At 48.0% G+C, this 16,547-nt stretch overlaps 2 protein-coding genes across 2 annotated transcripts; both read left to right on the top strand.

The window, feature by feature from the left end:
- Positions 1-3,828: 3,828 nt before the first annotated feature.
- On the top strand, positions 3,829-4,708 carry EDB91DRAFT_1087430 (uncharacterized protein; the record flags this gene model as incomplete). Its single annotated transcript, XM_041316210.1, has 3 exons — positions 3,829-3,986; positions 4,028-4,669; positions 4,693-4,708. 3 exons carry the CDS (start codon positions 3,829-3,831, stop codon positions 4,706-4,708), a joined length of 816 nt encoding a protein of 271 aa, XP_041170499.1.
- Positions 4,709-9,153: 4,445 nt separating this feature from the next.
- Positions 9,154-9,982, top strand: EDB91DRAFT_140179 (NUDIX hydrolase domain-like protein). The gene is made up of 3 exons (XM_041326197.1): positions 9,154-9,172; positions 9,246-9,320; positions 9,380-9,982. The coding sequence occupies exon 3, from the start codon at positions 9,393-9,395 to the stop codon at positions 9,939-9,941; it is 549 nt and encodes a 182-aa protein (XP_041170498.1). The 5' UTR covers positions 9,154-9,172; positions 9,246-9,320; positions 9,380-9,392; the 3' UTR covers positions 9,942-9,982.
- Positions 9,983-16,547: the final 6,565 nt, after the last annotated feature.

Here is a 16,547-nt window from a genome sequence, read left to right as displayed (position 1 = left end):
CTCATATGATCTGTCACCTACTATTTCATTACCCTCTGGATCCTCGATCTCTTGAGGGACAAAACCTTCACCCTCTGTATGAGCCCACTCCAGAGACTCATCATAGTCTTTGTCCTGCTTGTGACGATGAGTTTCGAAGTGGATGATCATGTTGTGCACGATAAGACAACACTTAATTCAATGCACAACATCCTGCAAGTCCTTCTCTGTCTGAATATTGATGTGGAGCTCTTGGAGAGACTGGAACCACCCTTTCAAGACTGCAAATGTGTGCTCAACATGTACACAGATCTTTAAATTCATTAATAATAATAAAAACAGCAAAAAATGAAAAATGCCTTAGAAAGGTGATAGTTAAAATGTTCTCTGGTTCTTTGTCAGTTGACCATTGCAAGGCTTCTTGAAAGGGGGGATACACCATGGCTCCAGTGGATGTGCACTGTCTGCCCAAACCCAGTGACCATCTGGGAGAAGGTTAACATGCTCTTCATAGAGGCAAGTGGATAAAAATGCATATGCATGGTGGACACTCCCAGGTTGACCAAGAGAATAGTCCACAATCATGAAGTTATGGGGCATAATAACTGCCTAGAATTAAATTAAATTACTATCTGTCATATACCTGATCCAACCACTCTGCTTATTGATATCTGCTCTGCCCAACATCATACTTCCCCCGCTCTCCTACCACCTCCACTCCATCCACCCTCCTGCTCGTCCCAGTTGGCTCCTGCATCCACTCCTACAGTTCCGCTCAACTGTCTCGTTGGTTGCCTTCCACATCATCCATTCTACTGTAAAACTCCTTTCCCCATTTAGGTATATACTTTCCCCATTTACACATAGTACTTACTCCCCGGATCACCAGTACTTCCAATAACCACTCAACTAACTGATCCAACACGTACATATTGATATCCACCCCGACTTATGTTTTTCACCTGTGTCTACTTACAAATTGTATACTTGGTACATAGCCTCATACCAAGGACTAACTAGTCACTGCCTCCTACATAGAAGTATATAAAAACATATCCTGTACTTAGCTACTCCCCAGTCTTAATATTACTTGTCTTCCCGCTGTCTCTACTAGTGGGAATTCTCCGTAGGACTTTGCTCCCTCTCTGGACACAAGTTTACCTTGTTGTCGCCTCCGACCCTCCGCTCTGACTTAGAGCCACACTCTAAGTATTCACTCTTACCTCTCCGACTCCACCAATCAATCCCCTTGCTCCCCTCTGTCCCAATAAACTTCCTCCACCTCCTACACTCTGCTCCTAGTCAGATTACTGCTAGCAGCACTTACTTCCTGACCCACCAAAGTGGACCAAAGCGGTCCACTTGTCCTATTGTTGGACATCATTGGATCCGCTCCAAATTCGGGGCATGTACTCAGCTAAGGACACAGTGCAAGAGCTGAAGCCAAGCCCTGACCCCTCCGCTTCCCCATCTGAGCACGGTCTCTCACAGCTTGTTGAATGCTGCCTTCCTCTTGATGGCATGCTGTACTGTGGCCTTGTATCCGTCTAGGCACTGTTGTGCAACATATGCCATATGAATATTGGCATCTGATATTTGTACTGTTGACGCACTGTTAGCTATGTCTGTCCTTGGGGTATTGATTACTTGTCCTAGTAAAAGTTCCTTTGGTGAGAACTTCAAAGCTGGCAGTATTTGATAGTTCAAGGCTGCAACTGCTTCTAGATGCTCTGGCTAGCTCTTTGGCAGGGTATCCCATGATATTGTTTTGTATTCGTCTTCACCGAGGTTTGGGGCACATAGATGTTTGAGTACATGCAATAGGATTTTGTTTGTGCCTTCTACAAGTGTGTTGATCCAAGGTGAGTAAGCTGCTACAACATGTGTTTTACATGACCACTTAGCGCAATATTCCTGAACTTCTGTGTTGTTGAAATGTTTCTGATGATGTCAAGTTCTGGAAGATCTGTGATATACTGTTTATCATTGTGCATGCTGTGCCTGAAGACTTATATTTGAAGACCCATATGTGCTGCAAGAACATGTCTAGGTAGACACCTAAGGTGTGGTACCCCTGAGCTTTGGGAAGTGTTCAAATAGTTGCTAATGAGTAGCTCAAAAGGATGCCTGTATGTTATAGGTTCCAATAGTGAGTGCAAATGTTGTGACCCAAAGTTTTTACACTTAGTGCAGTTTGATATAGGCTTCCATGATTGATGTGTCAAGTTTGGGGCTGCATATTTGATAGCATCTCTTCCCCAGTGTCCCTTCTGCTCATGTTGTGTTGTCACTAGCTGCTTTGCTTCTTCCTGTGCAACACATTCTGTTCTGCTTTGGGCTCAAACCATTGTTCCTCCATGTAATCTCCATAGTTTCCCATTTTTGATTACATACTCTGATACTTGGTGGTGCGCTCATTTGCGGTCTCTTAATGATTTGTTTGAGTTGATCTGTGCTATTGACTCTATAACTTCTAGAAAAACTGATTCATTAACAAAATGTTCTAGGAGGCTTCTTACCATTTGTTTGTCTATCATGGAGGTTAGTATTAGTATATCATTGACCAAACCTTTCTCCATTTCCCAATCCTTGCTGACTGTCCAGTTACTGCCATCTTGTAGCCCTGCATTTTGTAGTTGGCCTTCCCATTGCCTACTAAGACCATCGACTATCATGTTTAACTTGCCCAGTATGTGGTGTACATCTATTATGTGGTGTGCCAGAATTCTGTCCCACCATTGAGCGTGTGCAGCATTGAGCTGATCACTTAGTAATACATCTCTTAGCACCTGACAGTTGGTCTTGATTTCTACCGGGAAGCCCCAAATGATGTCCAAGAACTTGTCCAACTCAAACTTTAGCTGATGCAAACTCTAGTATGAAAGGTTTGTACTTCTGTTCTGTGGTTGACGTCTGTTTTGATGTGAATGCTATGGGTAGCAGGCATTCTATCCACTTTCCAGATGGCCTCTGCATGCATGTTCATTGTGACAATACTGCCACCAGTCCTTGGCAACCATCAGACATGATGACAAATGGTGACCCATCATACTTTGGTGCTTGTAGGATAGGGTGTGCTACTAATGTGGCCTTCAGGTCTAGGAATGCTTTAGTATGCTCTTGTATCTATTGGTTATCAAGTTTGTGGCTTCTTAGGATGTGTCAGTACATGTTTTTGGTGTATGGTTGTGTTAATGGGGCTTCTTTCACCAGGTTGTGCAGTGGTCCTTCTTGTTTTGCATATCCTAGTACTACCCTAAAAGCCCCAGCCTGGGCCGCTGGCTTAGGCTTCGCAAAATCATGGGCCAGGCCAAAGCCCTATGCAAGCCGTGACTTTGGCTTGGCTAGGCCTGGCTCAATGGGGGCCTGGCTTTGGCTGGCTCATAGCCCAAAGCCAGGCCATGCACATCACTAGCTGTGACGTGGCAGGGTGGGCTCCGATCAGGTCACCGACATTGCAAGTGTCGAGTGCAGTGCATCGGATGAATGTAAGTAGTTGGATTAAGTAACAGAACTACAAAGCATTTGTCTGCACCCTGAGAGAGGGAGTGGCAGGTGGGTGCAAACAAGAACGAGGCTTTGCAGTGTGTACAGACTGCAAGTCAAGTCGAAGCAGTACCACAGATGTGGACGGGAGCAAAGAGCGCTGCACCACATTGCTTACTAACATATAGATGGCTTTCTAAGCAGGCTGAGGCACAAGGCCAGCGTAGAATTTAGTCTATGCGCGAATTAGGCAAGGTGGCACGGAACTCTTGTTCCTACCCACATCAGCCAAAAAATCTTCTCGTCCCAAGTACTAGCCGCTAGTCTCAGTTCTTTTGCATTTTCAAAAGTAAAAGTCTACAAATGTCTAATGAAGATCCAAACATCACTATACGACCGGATTTCACTTTAATTGAGCACCACGAAGCACGACAGCAGCTAGTAAATGAAGGACTCACAGATGAACAAGCAGCCTGTTCATTAACGGCACTATGGACTGTGAGGAACAACGCAGACAAAATGTGTTGGGCCGAAAGACAGAGCATATAGATAACGCTTGAAGGCATGAAGAGGAAGAAGAGGAACAACAGCAGCAGACCCTCAAAGATGAAGAGGAGGCAGCACGCCAAGAAGAGCGCAAGAAGAACAAGGCTAAATATGTGCCCCTCATCAGAGCCAAAGTTCCCTCCGACCTCACCATAATCCCTGCGCAGTACACGACAAGGAGATTGAAAGCTGGAGAGTATTGTGAGCTCCACTACTTCACCAATAGGGGACTGAACGACGCCAAAACCTCAGCACTGATTGTGGAGCTGGACACGCTAGTAATGTTGCCATCCAACGACAGAGTCCACTCCTGGGTACCGGCAGCAGTGGTCAAAGACCCCAGAGCAGCACCAGTAGTCAAGAACGAGCAACTCACATGGGAGGATTTCAATGAGGCGGCACCGAGAATGATCATGTTGATGAGAATCCATGACTGGCCCAATGACAGGGTCCAGATGCATGTCCAATTCTGGACTGTGCTCCAAGAGCATCACTGGCGTCACACCCCGGATCCGCTTAAACAAAGAGCGCTCCTACTATACCAGTCGCAGCAGAGGCGCAGATGGCACCTCACAGTGGGGACAGCGCACAGCTGGAGCCTGGAAGAGATCAATCAAGATCTACTTCTAGAAGTTAGGGAAGACTTATTCAATGAACAGTGTGACCAACAGACGTTCACAGCCATCAAGGTCAGTGATTCATCCTCCCACTTCACTTCGAGCTTTGCGCAACTCCCTTTCGTTTATCATTTTCATTTTATTCATTTTTCACTTGGTGTAATCATTCACCAGATACATTTCTTTTGTCGGCCATCACACACTGGCAAAAAACCTTTTGTTGCATTCACGCACAACCCTCTGTGTCAATCACGACACACCCACCCTTCCATTTGGGCCAAACACGTGCCTGTCCAGACATGCCAATCGCGTGCACTGTGTCGTATCAAACAATGCCCGGGCCATGTCATTATCAAATGGATCATCCCATCACCCGTTACTCACAATGGTTCACCCTCGTGGAACGTCACCAATACATACGGGGTGCCACTACAAACCTCAACCAACAGCAGGCCACCACAGCTGCTGCTCCCAACAACCAGGAGGCTCCCTGCGCGCAACAGCAGCCTGGGACAGCCCAAAAGTGCTCGTTCCCAGCAGCAGCAGGAAGCAACAAAAAGGTACACACCACTCAGGCACCTATCAATGCTGGACCACTTCCCTGCTGCGCAGTTTGCCTCGGGAGGAACCCACACAGGACAATCAAGTGCACGCTCACCCACATGTGGGATGGGAACCACGAAGCATTCTCAGAGCGCATTACCAAGGCCTTGTGGACCAAAGATAGGAGACAGATATGCACTGTCTGGCAGCGGGACAAAGGATGCACAACGCCAAAGCACAATGCCAAGCACGTGTGTTCAGGGTGCAGGGCTACCACTCATAGAGCCCAAAAATGTCCTCGAGCACAGAAAGCTGCACCCTCAGACACCATATAAAGCAGAGGCTTGGGAGCGCGAACTCCGACGTGCAGGACTTATTGATCGTTTTAGTAAAATACCAGAAGGTTTCCATTTGGGCTTCAGAATAGATTTCCCACCTGTCCTGGCTGTACAGACCCCCCCAAATAAAGATTCAATTAATGAGTATCAGAACAAGTTTGATCTCATCATCCAGAAAGAACTTGAAACAGGGAGATATGTAGGACCACACATGGCAGACTCCCTAGAACAACTGATTGGTCTGTTCCAATCCTCCCCGCTTTTGATCATCCCAAAGCCGGGGAGACCCAGAAAATTCAGAATTGTCCAGAATTTCTCCTTCCCACATTCAATCACAACAGCTTTTCCAAGCCCATCCATTTACTCGTACATCGACACTAACAACTTCCCGACAACTTGGGGAAAATTCTCAGTAATATATCAAATAATTCGCTGTGCTCCCCCCAGGGTCAGAGGCAGCCACGAGAGATGTCGCAGACACCTACAGGACAGTACCCCTGCACCCGTCACAATGGCAAGGTGGGGTGGTACGAATCGCGGAAGACTCATTCTGCGTGGACACATGCACAGCATTTGGGGCTACCCCATCAGCGGGTGTTTATGGCCACATTACAGATGCTGGGGCAGAGATCTTCTGATACCATGGGATCGGCCCCCTCGACAAGTGGGTAGACGACCATATCTTCTTCAGAATCCATAGAGAGTACCTTGAAGAGTACAACCGATCGCGTGCCGCTTGGTCAGAAACTTTCACCAGAGAAGGAATACACCAGTCGGGAAGCCGCTTATGGTACTGGAAAGATATGTCCAAGCACTGGACAGCTTGAGGAACACAGTGAGGACTGTGCTAATCCGCTGAAAGACTTATCAGAACACTCTCCCAGATCAGAACATGATAGACGGTTCAACTGCTGCCTCCAAGACATTGACAAGGTATCAGAAGATATGGGCATCCTATGGAAGCTTATAAAAGATCAGCTGTTTCAATCGTCAACGATCTATACAGGTTTTCTATGGGACATTAAGCTTAGAACGGTCTCACTAAGTTCAGAAAAGACTGACAAGTACCTCCTAACGATTCATGAATGGAGAAAGAGAAAAGCACATGTCCTACTCAATGTGCAAAAGCTATATGGTAAGCTATTACATACCTGCACCGCAGTACCTTGAGGATGGGCATATTTACTGGGACTTGAAAGCATGCTGGCATTGTGCGGGAGCAAGCCGTTTCTCCTACACAGACCTGACAAAGGTATAGACGAGGATTTGATGTGGTGGTCAGCACTATTACAATCCGGTGGAGCAACAAGGAACATATACCCATCACCCCTGCTCAGAGACCGTCATGCATTTTCAGATGCTAGTTCAGGCATTGGGATTGGAATTGTCATTGGAGAGTTCTGGAGGGCTTGGAGACTCATACCAGGTTGGAAGACGCAGAACGGGAAACGAGACATCGGATGGGCCGAAGCAATCGGATTCAAGTTCCTCATATACACTCTTGCCGTTTTCCCTGGCACTGATGGCAGCGTCCTCGTATACGGAGACAACACGGGGATTGTGGAAGGATTGTGGAAACAGTGTCACTGCAACACAGCCATCAATGGCATGTTTTGAAGAATCAGTCAGTTCTTACACGACTTACCCAACCGTCTCAAAATCACTACAGCCTACGTGGTCAGCACATCCAACCCAGCTGATGAGCCATCCAGAGGTATCTATGGACCAATCAGCTTACTTCTTCCCAGAATCCCCATTCCAGAGGAACTTAACCCATTCATTATTGACGCCACCAAACCTCTCTCCCCTGCAGAAATCCGCCATCTGCACAATGGGAATTACTCCGCTCCAGCAACTAAGTTCATCAACCAAGCTTTCATTAGACAACAAGCTGCAGAGAGAGCACTTGCCTCAAGGATTGAAGAAGACCACTTCATCAACAGCGCACTCAGGGATGAATGACGCCAAGCCTCACTCCCATTTTGGAGCAGTGTTACCGGCCACAAGCACAGTAGTGCCTACACCCCACGCCTACCAACAGAACCTCACCCCTCGCCGATGCACCCTTCGCCCGCACTGTCTAGCACAAGATCGATTAAGACTATGGGTCCCAGCAGGGAATAGCTCTAGACAGACAGAGCCGTCCACAGAACCAACCACTCACTAAATCTCGGACGCACAGCTCAATCAGATACTAGAAGTGATGGGGGCATCGTGGGCGCAATCAACCAAAGAGTTATATGGAGCAGGACTCCTTGTATTCCATGTCTACTGTGACTCACAGAATATCATAGAAGAAAAGCAGTGTCTGATAGATTGGATGCTGCTTCTCGAGTTCTTCTCAAGTTGTGCTGGATCATACTCAGGATCAATGCTATCAAACTATGCAGCAGGGCTGAAAGCTTGGCACCTATTACACGGCAAGGACTGGCAGATTCCCCATTCAGAACTCAAAGTCATGCTCGACGGAGCAACAAACCTCGCTCCCCAAGCTTCAAAGAAACCAAAGAGAGTCCCTTTCACACCTGTTTTCATCGCAGAAATATGTTCACATCTGGACCTTAACTCACCACTTGACGCCACAGTTTTCACATGCCTCACCACCACATTCTACTCCATTGCCAGACTGGGAGAATTCACCATCAGCACTATCAAAGATTTCAGCCCAAGAAAGCACATCATGAGGGGAGGAGTATCAGAATCAGAAGACCGCAACGGTCTTCCAGTCACGAAGTTTCACTTACCAAGCACCAAGGTCTCTCCAATCGATGGAGAAGACACCTACTGGGCAGCACAAGATGGGCCGTCAGACCCAAAGATGGCCCTGCAGAACCATTTCTGCGTCAACCCAGTGGTCAACGAAGTGCACCTTTTTGTGTGGAAACATCCGAAAGGCACCCGTCCCCTATCAAAGAAGGAGTTCACCAAAAGAATCACTAGCTGCAGCACAAGCAGCAGGCTTACCAGACCTCAAAGGTCATGGCTTGTGGATTGGTGGCACCTTAGAGTACTTGCTCAGGGGAGTTCCTTTTGACGTTGTCAAGTCTATGGGAAGATGGTCAGGAGACGCGTTCACGCCGTACCTGAGAGACCACGCACTCATCTTAGCACCATACATCCAATCAAAACCCTACCTCGAACCATTCACACGCCACATGATGCCAGCAGTGCACTAAAAGCAAAAGTGAGTACACCTCCTAAAACTCAGGGCATCAAGCTTCGCTGTATGTGTCGCTGCACTCCTAACATATGGGAACACAGCTCACCTTGATGCACAGGTTCAGACCCTTGTTTTGGGCCGGAAAAGCCCTATGGGCCTTTCACCCAAATACCCAACAAGTCCCTGGACTCCAACTCGATCCAAACAAACAAGTTCTCCTGTAGTATCGAGTTTGATTGTAATCAAGTGTTATTCTACAATTATCAAACTCACCAGTCCTGCAAGTGTCACTTAGCCACTAACGCACATAGACTAAATTCTATGCCGCCTCGTACCTCAACTCGCTTAGAAAACCATTCCGTTTGTCGTAGTACACCAGATGAGGGAAACTACCAACACGTGACATATAACTATATGGGGAATATGATGACTAAACATCGTATAGTTTGTTACTTTAGTAACAAATCCTTACCTTGCGGTGTAACAAACCTGAACGCTTCCTGGTATGTCAACCATTCTATCCCGCAGCATGGAATGCAGGGACGCAATTCCACCATACTAATTGCAAATCTAGAGCTGTCGAAGGCAACCCGGGAGTACGTCCAATAACTCCGCCCTTGGAGCCCACGATCCTGTACCGTCACAAGAGCAGTAAGCTCCTATTAGGCCCCACTCCAGAGTCTGACTTTATCTCAAATCTGATTCACCAGATTCTGAAAGAAAATGAATAGATCTCTTCATCTCTCTGAATCCTTCGTCATCAGTTGTGGCACAGTTACCCTCGATATCGATCAATCTAAAGTCCTCGTCATCTACTTGAGAAAAACAGGTGAATATTGCCTTCCAAAGGGGAGAAAAGATGTGGGGGAACAGCTCGAAGCAACAGCCGTTCGCGAGACGTACGAAGAAACAGGATACACCATTGAGCTACTACCCCTTCAGTTGACCACCCTTGCTACCCTCCACGGGAATGATGATGTCCGATCTGCGATACCTGGAGGGACAACGGAACCCGTCGCTGTGACGCAAAGGACGACTCAGGGTGTGCTGAAGATCATCTTTTGGTATGCGGCACGAGGCGATTCTTGCGCCATACCCCAGATGAATACGACAGAACAAGACGACGAGGATTTTGATGCCGTCTGGTGTCCAATGGATGAAGTAGTTCGGTTGTTGACATTCCATGATGACAAAACGATCACTGCAAGGGTCATCGAGGCAGCTCGTGGTGGGGGAAGTGGATCTAAGAGAAATTGTGCCGTATCTACATAATCTACTATTCTGACAGAAGGCGCGCCTTCGGCGACAATGCGAGGATGAGCTCATTCGCAGATAATGAAATCGTATTGACACCAAACTTATGAATACTGAATTCGTGGTCGTCAAGAACAGCGGTTTCGGTCCAGCTGACGATGTCCAACTTCTGGATCACATGCGGTGATATGGAGGCGACAAGCGTTTTTCCATCTTACGTCCACGCCAGGCTCGTAACTCCACTCCAAGGGTCCGTCTTCAGTGTTTTGAAGCAATTCGCCTGTGTCAGCATCCCAGATTTTGATCGTGAACACCTCCCCAGTCACAATTATTGTGCCATCGGGCGAGTAGCAGATCGCCAGTACATCGTAGGTCACTGCCTCGATTGGTCCGATGATTGTCCTTCCGCTCTCGACACTCCAGACTCTGAATGTCTTGTCCCAGGATCCGCTCGCCACTTCGCCCTCCGTCTGGACTCCAGCACACAGACCGCACTGCATATGTATGTCCTGTCCATTTTTGACGACCTTGTCCTGCATCAATGTCCCGCAATCTTACTGCACGGTCCAACTGACTCCCGCTTGCTACTTGTCTTGCCGTCCGGTGACAATGCTATGGCGTACACTGGTCCACTTCCTTCGTCCTGCCAGGCCTCCTCGACTTGCGTTCCGCTCTCTATGTCCCAGACTCAGAGTGAACCATCCCATGAACAGGTGATGATCCGCCGTCTATCGTGTAGGCATAGGACGCCACAAACGCCTTCAGTGTGGCCTCGCATCTTTCTGCAAAGCTTTGTCGCTGGTTTCTCTTGCTGTGAAGACATGTTTTTTGGCTTGGAGACTTCACCTAATGGGTGCGGCACATCTTCAGCTCTTGTCCACTCAAACAAATGCCACCACTTACTCAGAGGTATTTAGTTTGTACAAAGAACGAACGCTTGTGGAAAGAATGAAAGCTGCACAGAGTGAACGTTGGTTCGACGCGGAGTTGATCCAGAAGTAAGTCGCTGTTGGAGTGCCTTGCTTTATCCTCGTGCTCACTTCACAGCTTGTGCACGGGCTGTGCAGATCAAGCGCCCAAGTCTCGATTTCTCCATAATATGTGTACTTTCTTCATCGACATCGACATCTGTACTCATTATCTTTCATTTCTCCGACGATCTGGTGGCTGACGCGCATGACTCTGGTTCTCCTCGCAACGTCCTATATCGCAATGCACATGGGGCAGCCAGGGTCTCGAACTTACTCATATTTCTATAGTAGCAAGAATGCAAAGCATTCAACGAACCGATGGTGAAGGGCACACGCCGACCGGTGGGTGTAATAGTTGTAGATGTCCTGTTCAAATGAGCCAGTATATGATGCGAGTATTTGCGGAATACAGATACTATCGAGGTATAAACCAAAATTGCCCGAGGATGTCTGTGATTCCGAACTGCACAAGTAACCGCTCGCTGCGAGCCTAGTTTCTCCATTCGAAGCATAGAGCGTTCCTTCGTTCGTACTTGAGAGCTGATTAAAGTGCGGTTGAGGAATGTAGACGGGACGACATGACTGTATTTTTAATTGGACAGAATGAAGCCGTGGCAATTCCAAAGTCTGGGGGAAATTATTCAGCTTCCAATTCGAGCACGGCGCATGGAAGGAAATGTGTACAGGGGAAGTAGCAACTCTCGATTGAGGGTCGTCAGGATTGGAAGTTCAACGAACCGGTGTTGAAGGGCATGCGCTGACCAGTGCTCTAAATGTCCTGTTTACATAAGCGAGTCGTATGATACGAGACAAAGGGCTATTTGCGTAATACAGCTGGTGTCAAGGTACAAATGGAATCTCCTCGATAATCTCTGCGATTCAAACTGCATGAGAAAACACTCGCCGCGAGGGCAGCATCTATCGTACTGTGTTCTTACTGGAGAGCTGAGAGAAGTGCGTGAGGATTGTAGACGGAGTGACATTACAATACTGAATACTTACCAGCAAACCAAGCACATATGCTGGCCTTCATAGCGTCATCACTCTTCTCTATGATGGATTGATACGATTCGACGGCTGCTCCAATTCTACCTGACTGAAAGAGTGCATGACAGTGTTGCTGGTTCGCGGTTTGCCACAAGGACTTGAGGTCCCAGCCGAACAGCTGCAAAAAATACACAGCCGAGCATGAAAAAGGATAGTCCAGTTGCAATCATACCAACGTACCACGACAAATTCCTCGTACATAGAATGAATTTCCAATCTATAAAAGAAAGCACTAGCGTTGACGGCAGCAGTGAAGTGGTCAATAGCTTCGTTGTGGCGCGCGCCACCCAAGGCAATGTTTCCCAGTCGGACGCGTAGATACGCCTGATGTGCGAAGGGTAAAAAGAATCAGTGCTAGCACACGAACCTGTGCATGATCGAGTGCATGATGCTCACTCCCAGAATCCGACAAGCGAGAGGGTCCGCATTGGGACAAACGGTCAGCTCTTCGATGCGTTGTATTGCCTCTTCATGTTCGTTTGCGTTGAACAACGCGATGGTCTGAAAATCGCAATGAAGTATGGAGTATGTAAGAAAGATGTTACCTGCCTTGATAAAAAAAGTAAATGATCGGTCTTTAAATCTCCATCCGTGAACATGGAGGCGAGGTCAAATGATGTCCTCGCGACCCGAACCTGTTTTTTTCCGCAGAGGGCAATGCCCTTGGCTATATGGCCTGCCAACGAGGGTTGCATACTGAGGGACTGTGTCACCATCGGAGTTAGCTTTCGTAAGGGGGTCGTGATGGGTCAGTCCATCTCACCTTGATTGCATCATGAAGCGCGTGGTTCCAGTCGCATTTTTGCGCCATGACGAATGCGCGATTAGCATAGGTGATGTGATCGCTGACACCAGCGTCGATCTCTAGATTTAGCACCTTGTCAGCAGTAGGCCAATCCTCGGCTATGCACGCATTGCGGAGTGTCGAGTTAGTAACGAGGACCTGCGTGAAATATGTTCGCATTGCGTTATCGGAGTCAAAGTGGTAGGGAACATGCCTTGAAATCAGAGTAGCCTTGAGCCTTGGCATAGGGAGACGCTTAGATGACGAAGGGGCGGGAAAATGAAAATGAATTTACCTGCGTTATCCTGCTCCTTCATGAGACCAGTCATTTGGACCATCCTCTGGCAAAGCGTCCTCGGATACTGGCCACTCTGAGATCTTCTTATCTACGCCTCCACTGAGGACGTGCATGCCATCTGCGGAGAAGGTGACGCAGTTCACCTCGCCAGAGTGCTTGAACACGGCAATGGTTCGTCGATCTGAGAGCCGCCAGAGGCGGACACGGTTGTCATCGGATGCGGAGGCAAGGAGAGTGCCGTCAGAGTTCAGTGAGGTGGCGCGGATGGTGTTAAAGTGGCCCTTCCAGGGATCGCCGATCCACCCCCAGGTCGATGAATCCCATTCTCGTATGGCAGGATCTTGATGATTCCCTCCGATGACAAGGCGTTTTCCACCAGGGTGTCCACGCGAGTGACATGCTGTATACCCCAATCGTTGTCATGTGCTCAGCCCGGAAGTCATAGTGGCTTGTAATAGTTGTTGGCCCATGTGCCTGGCGTGTATTCATAATGAGCTCGGTAAATTTGGACATTGCGCTCTGTTGCAATTGCAAGCAGTTCAGACGCTGAATACCGAACGCAGCGTACATTTGCGCTACAATTGATTGGATGGAGTTCCAGCTTCCATGTTGATGTGTTCCACAGCATCGTCGTGGAATCTGATGATCCACTGGCCAGCACTTTGCCTTCTGGAGAGAAGTCGAGCGATAACATCCCAACCGGTATGGGCACTGATAGCTTGGGTGAGAGCTTCTCCGGTTTCTCCATTCCACACAAAGAGTTCTCCGCTGGTATCACCGCTTGCGATCAATCGCCCATTCTGTGATACCGCCAATGCCAGCACACGATTGCGATGTCCCTCCATCTTCTTCAACACCACACCTGTGGTCAAATCCCACAGACGAAGCATCTTGTCGTCCGAGCATGTGACCATCCGTTGTCTATCAGAAAAAACGGCGACTCCGGATACACGGGCTCCATGTTCTTCAAACGTTCGGACGGGTATGGTGCTTGGATGAGCTGCGCCATCTTCTGGATATTGACGGTATTGAGAACGGTCGAAGTGGATTTGGTGGGGGGATTGTGAGTGTCTAACAGTTGCGTGTGCTGGCCCCTGGGGAGTTTTTATGCTGCTTCATAGTATTAACTTCTCACTAGACGCCCATGAGACATGAGGCTGTTACCATAAACACCTTGCTTGACCATCTAAGCGGTAGAGTCCATGTCGGCGCAGCTTGCCAAATGAGTCAATGAGCCTAATCGCATGACCCACTGTCACTGCGGCTGCGCGCAATTCCTGTGATATCATCAATCGTCGGAAGAACTTCACTCAGCTTTTTACTATAAATTATTCATTCCATAATCATAGCAGTGTGCACACCAGGGCTTATAGATAATGAAACCGAGACCGTTCAGCCTTGGATATGGTGGCATTGAAAGGCTGATGTTGCGCGCCGAACTTGAGCCGGCAAAACGGCCATCAAAGTAGTGAGGTAGTTTCCGGCGGAGGGTCGAAGGAACATTGGGTCCATTCGTCCCATATTCGAAATTCGACAGCTTCAGATAAGAAGACAACAAGCACTTTAGCACGGTTTACCTGATCGAGTTTCAATTACGTTACTCGACACCCATAAAATGTACACGTGGTATTCCACGTGTTGAAGGGGCTTCCTCTAATCTCTTCTGCAATCGGCGTTACTTATAGGTGCAGCATGGTGTGTTTTGTTATTTGTATTGAAGATAATCGGTCCTTTCAATATGCTATCATCGAATAGGGATTCACCCGAAGTCAGTACATACTCAGCCGCGGGTTAACTGCAAATTCATAAATCCGAGGCATGATGCCAACTTCATACTAGTAACTTTGACAGCGTCGTGTTTGATCGGAGAGATCGAGAACTACGTGTGTGAGACAACCAATGAAGTGGCGGCACTGCTCAACCTACATTGGCAGTCCAATTCGAGTGGAGCAGATAGAAGGAACATGTGTGCAACAGTGGCTCGATCGAAGGCGGGCGGGGTGGAGCTCCAACGAACCGACGGTGAATGGCACGCGCCGGCAATGGGTATAAGCGTTCTAGATATCTTGTTCGAGTGAGCCGATATATGATACAAGTACACAGGGTTATTCATGTAATACAGATACTTTCAAGACCATGGAGTCTGCTCAAGGATATCTGCTTCAAAATACACGGATGCAACATCTCCATTGATAGCATAGAGCGCGCTTTGTTCTTACTTGAGAGCTGAGCACAGTGCGCTTGAGGATTGTAGACAAGGTGACATTAGTGAAAACTTACCAGTAAACCAAGCACGTAACTTGGCCTTCGTAGTTCCATCACTCTTGTCCATAATGGATTGGTATGATTCGATGGCTGCTCCAATTCTACCTGCTTGAAAGAGTGCATAGCACAATTGCTGGTTCGTGGTTTGCCACAAGGACTTGAGGTCCCAGCCGAAGAGCTGCAAAAAACACACAATTGAGCATGAAAAAGATATTCGGTTGCGTTATATCAAACAACGTACCACGGTGAATTCCTCGTACATGGAATGAATTGCCGATTGATAGAAGAAAGCACTAGCATTGACAGCGGCAGTGAAGTGGTCGACAGCCTCGTCGTAGCGCGCGTCATCCAAGGCAATGTTTCCCAGTTGGACACGTAGATACGCCTGATGTATGAAGGGTAGAAAAATCAATGCCAGCACATGAACCTGGGCTTTCTCGAGACTCACATCCACGATACGACAAGAAAGGGGATTGACATTGGGAAACACAGCTAGCTCTCCGATGCGTAGCAATGCCTCTTTGTGCTCATTTGCATTGAACAGCGCAATAGTCTAAGAATCGCAATGAATCACGCAGTATATAAGAAAAATACTACGCGCCTTGATCAAGAAAAGGAAATGACTGGTCTTCAAATCTCCGTTCGAGAATATGGACGCGAGGTCGAATGCTGCACTCGCAGCCGCAACCTGCTTTTTGCCGCAGAGAGCAATGCCCTTTGAGATATGACCTGCCAACGAAGGTTTAATGCTGAGGGACTATGCCACCATCCTCGTTAGCTTTCGTAAGGGGGCCATGATTCCAAATTATGTACCTTAATTGCGTCATGAAGCGCGTGGTCCCAGTCGCAATTCCGCGCCATAACAAATGCGCGATTGGCATAGGCGGTGTAATTGCTGTCATCGGCTTCAATTTCTTCACTTAGCACTTTTTCAGCGGCAGGCAAATTCCCAGCTATGCACGCATTGCGTGCCGCCGAGTTTAAAGTGAGGACCTGCATGAAGTATGTTCGCATTGCGTTATGAGGATCAAAGGAGGGAGCATGCCTTGAAATCAGAGTAGGCTTGAGCCTTGGGCTAAAAGCGACACTTAGATGATGATGGGGCGGCAAAATGAAAACGAAATTACCTGGTGTGTCGCCAGCTCCTTGAGAGTCAGACCATCCTCAGGTTGTGGCAAAGCTTCCTCAGGCTCGGATACAGGCCACTCTGAAATCTTCTTGTCCGCGCCTCCGCTGAAAATGTGCCTGTCATCTGCGGA

This window comes from Suillus paluster (assembly GCF_016628075.1).
Source record: "Suillus paluster strain FC165 chromosome Unknown EDB91scaffold_130, whole genome shotgun sequence".
NCBI lineage: Eukaryota > Fungi > Basidiomycota > Agaricomycetes > Boletales > Suillaceae > Suillus > Suillus paluster.
The sequence above is the reverse complement of the archived record's forward strand: the minus strand, read 5'-3'. Positions and strand labels throughout refer to the sequence as shown.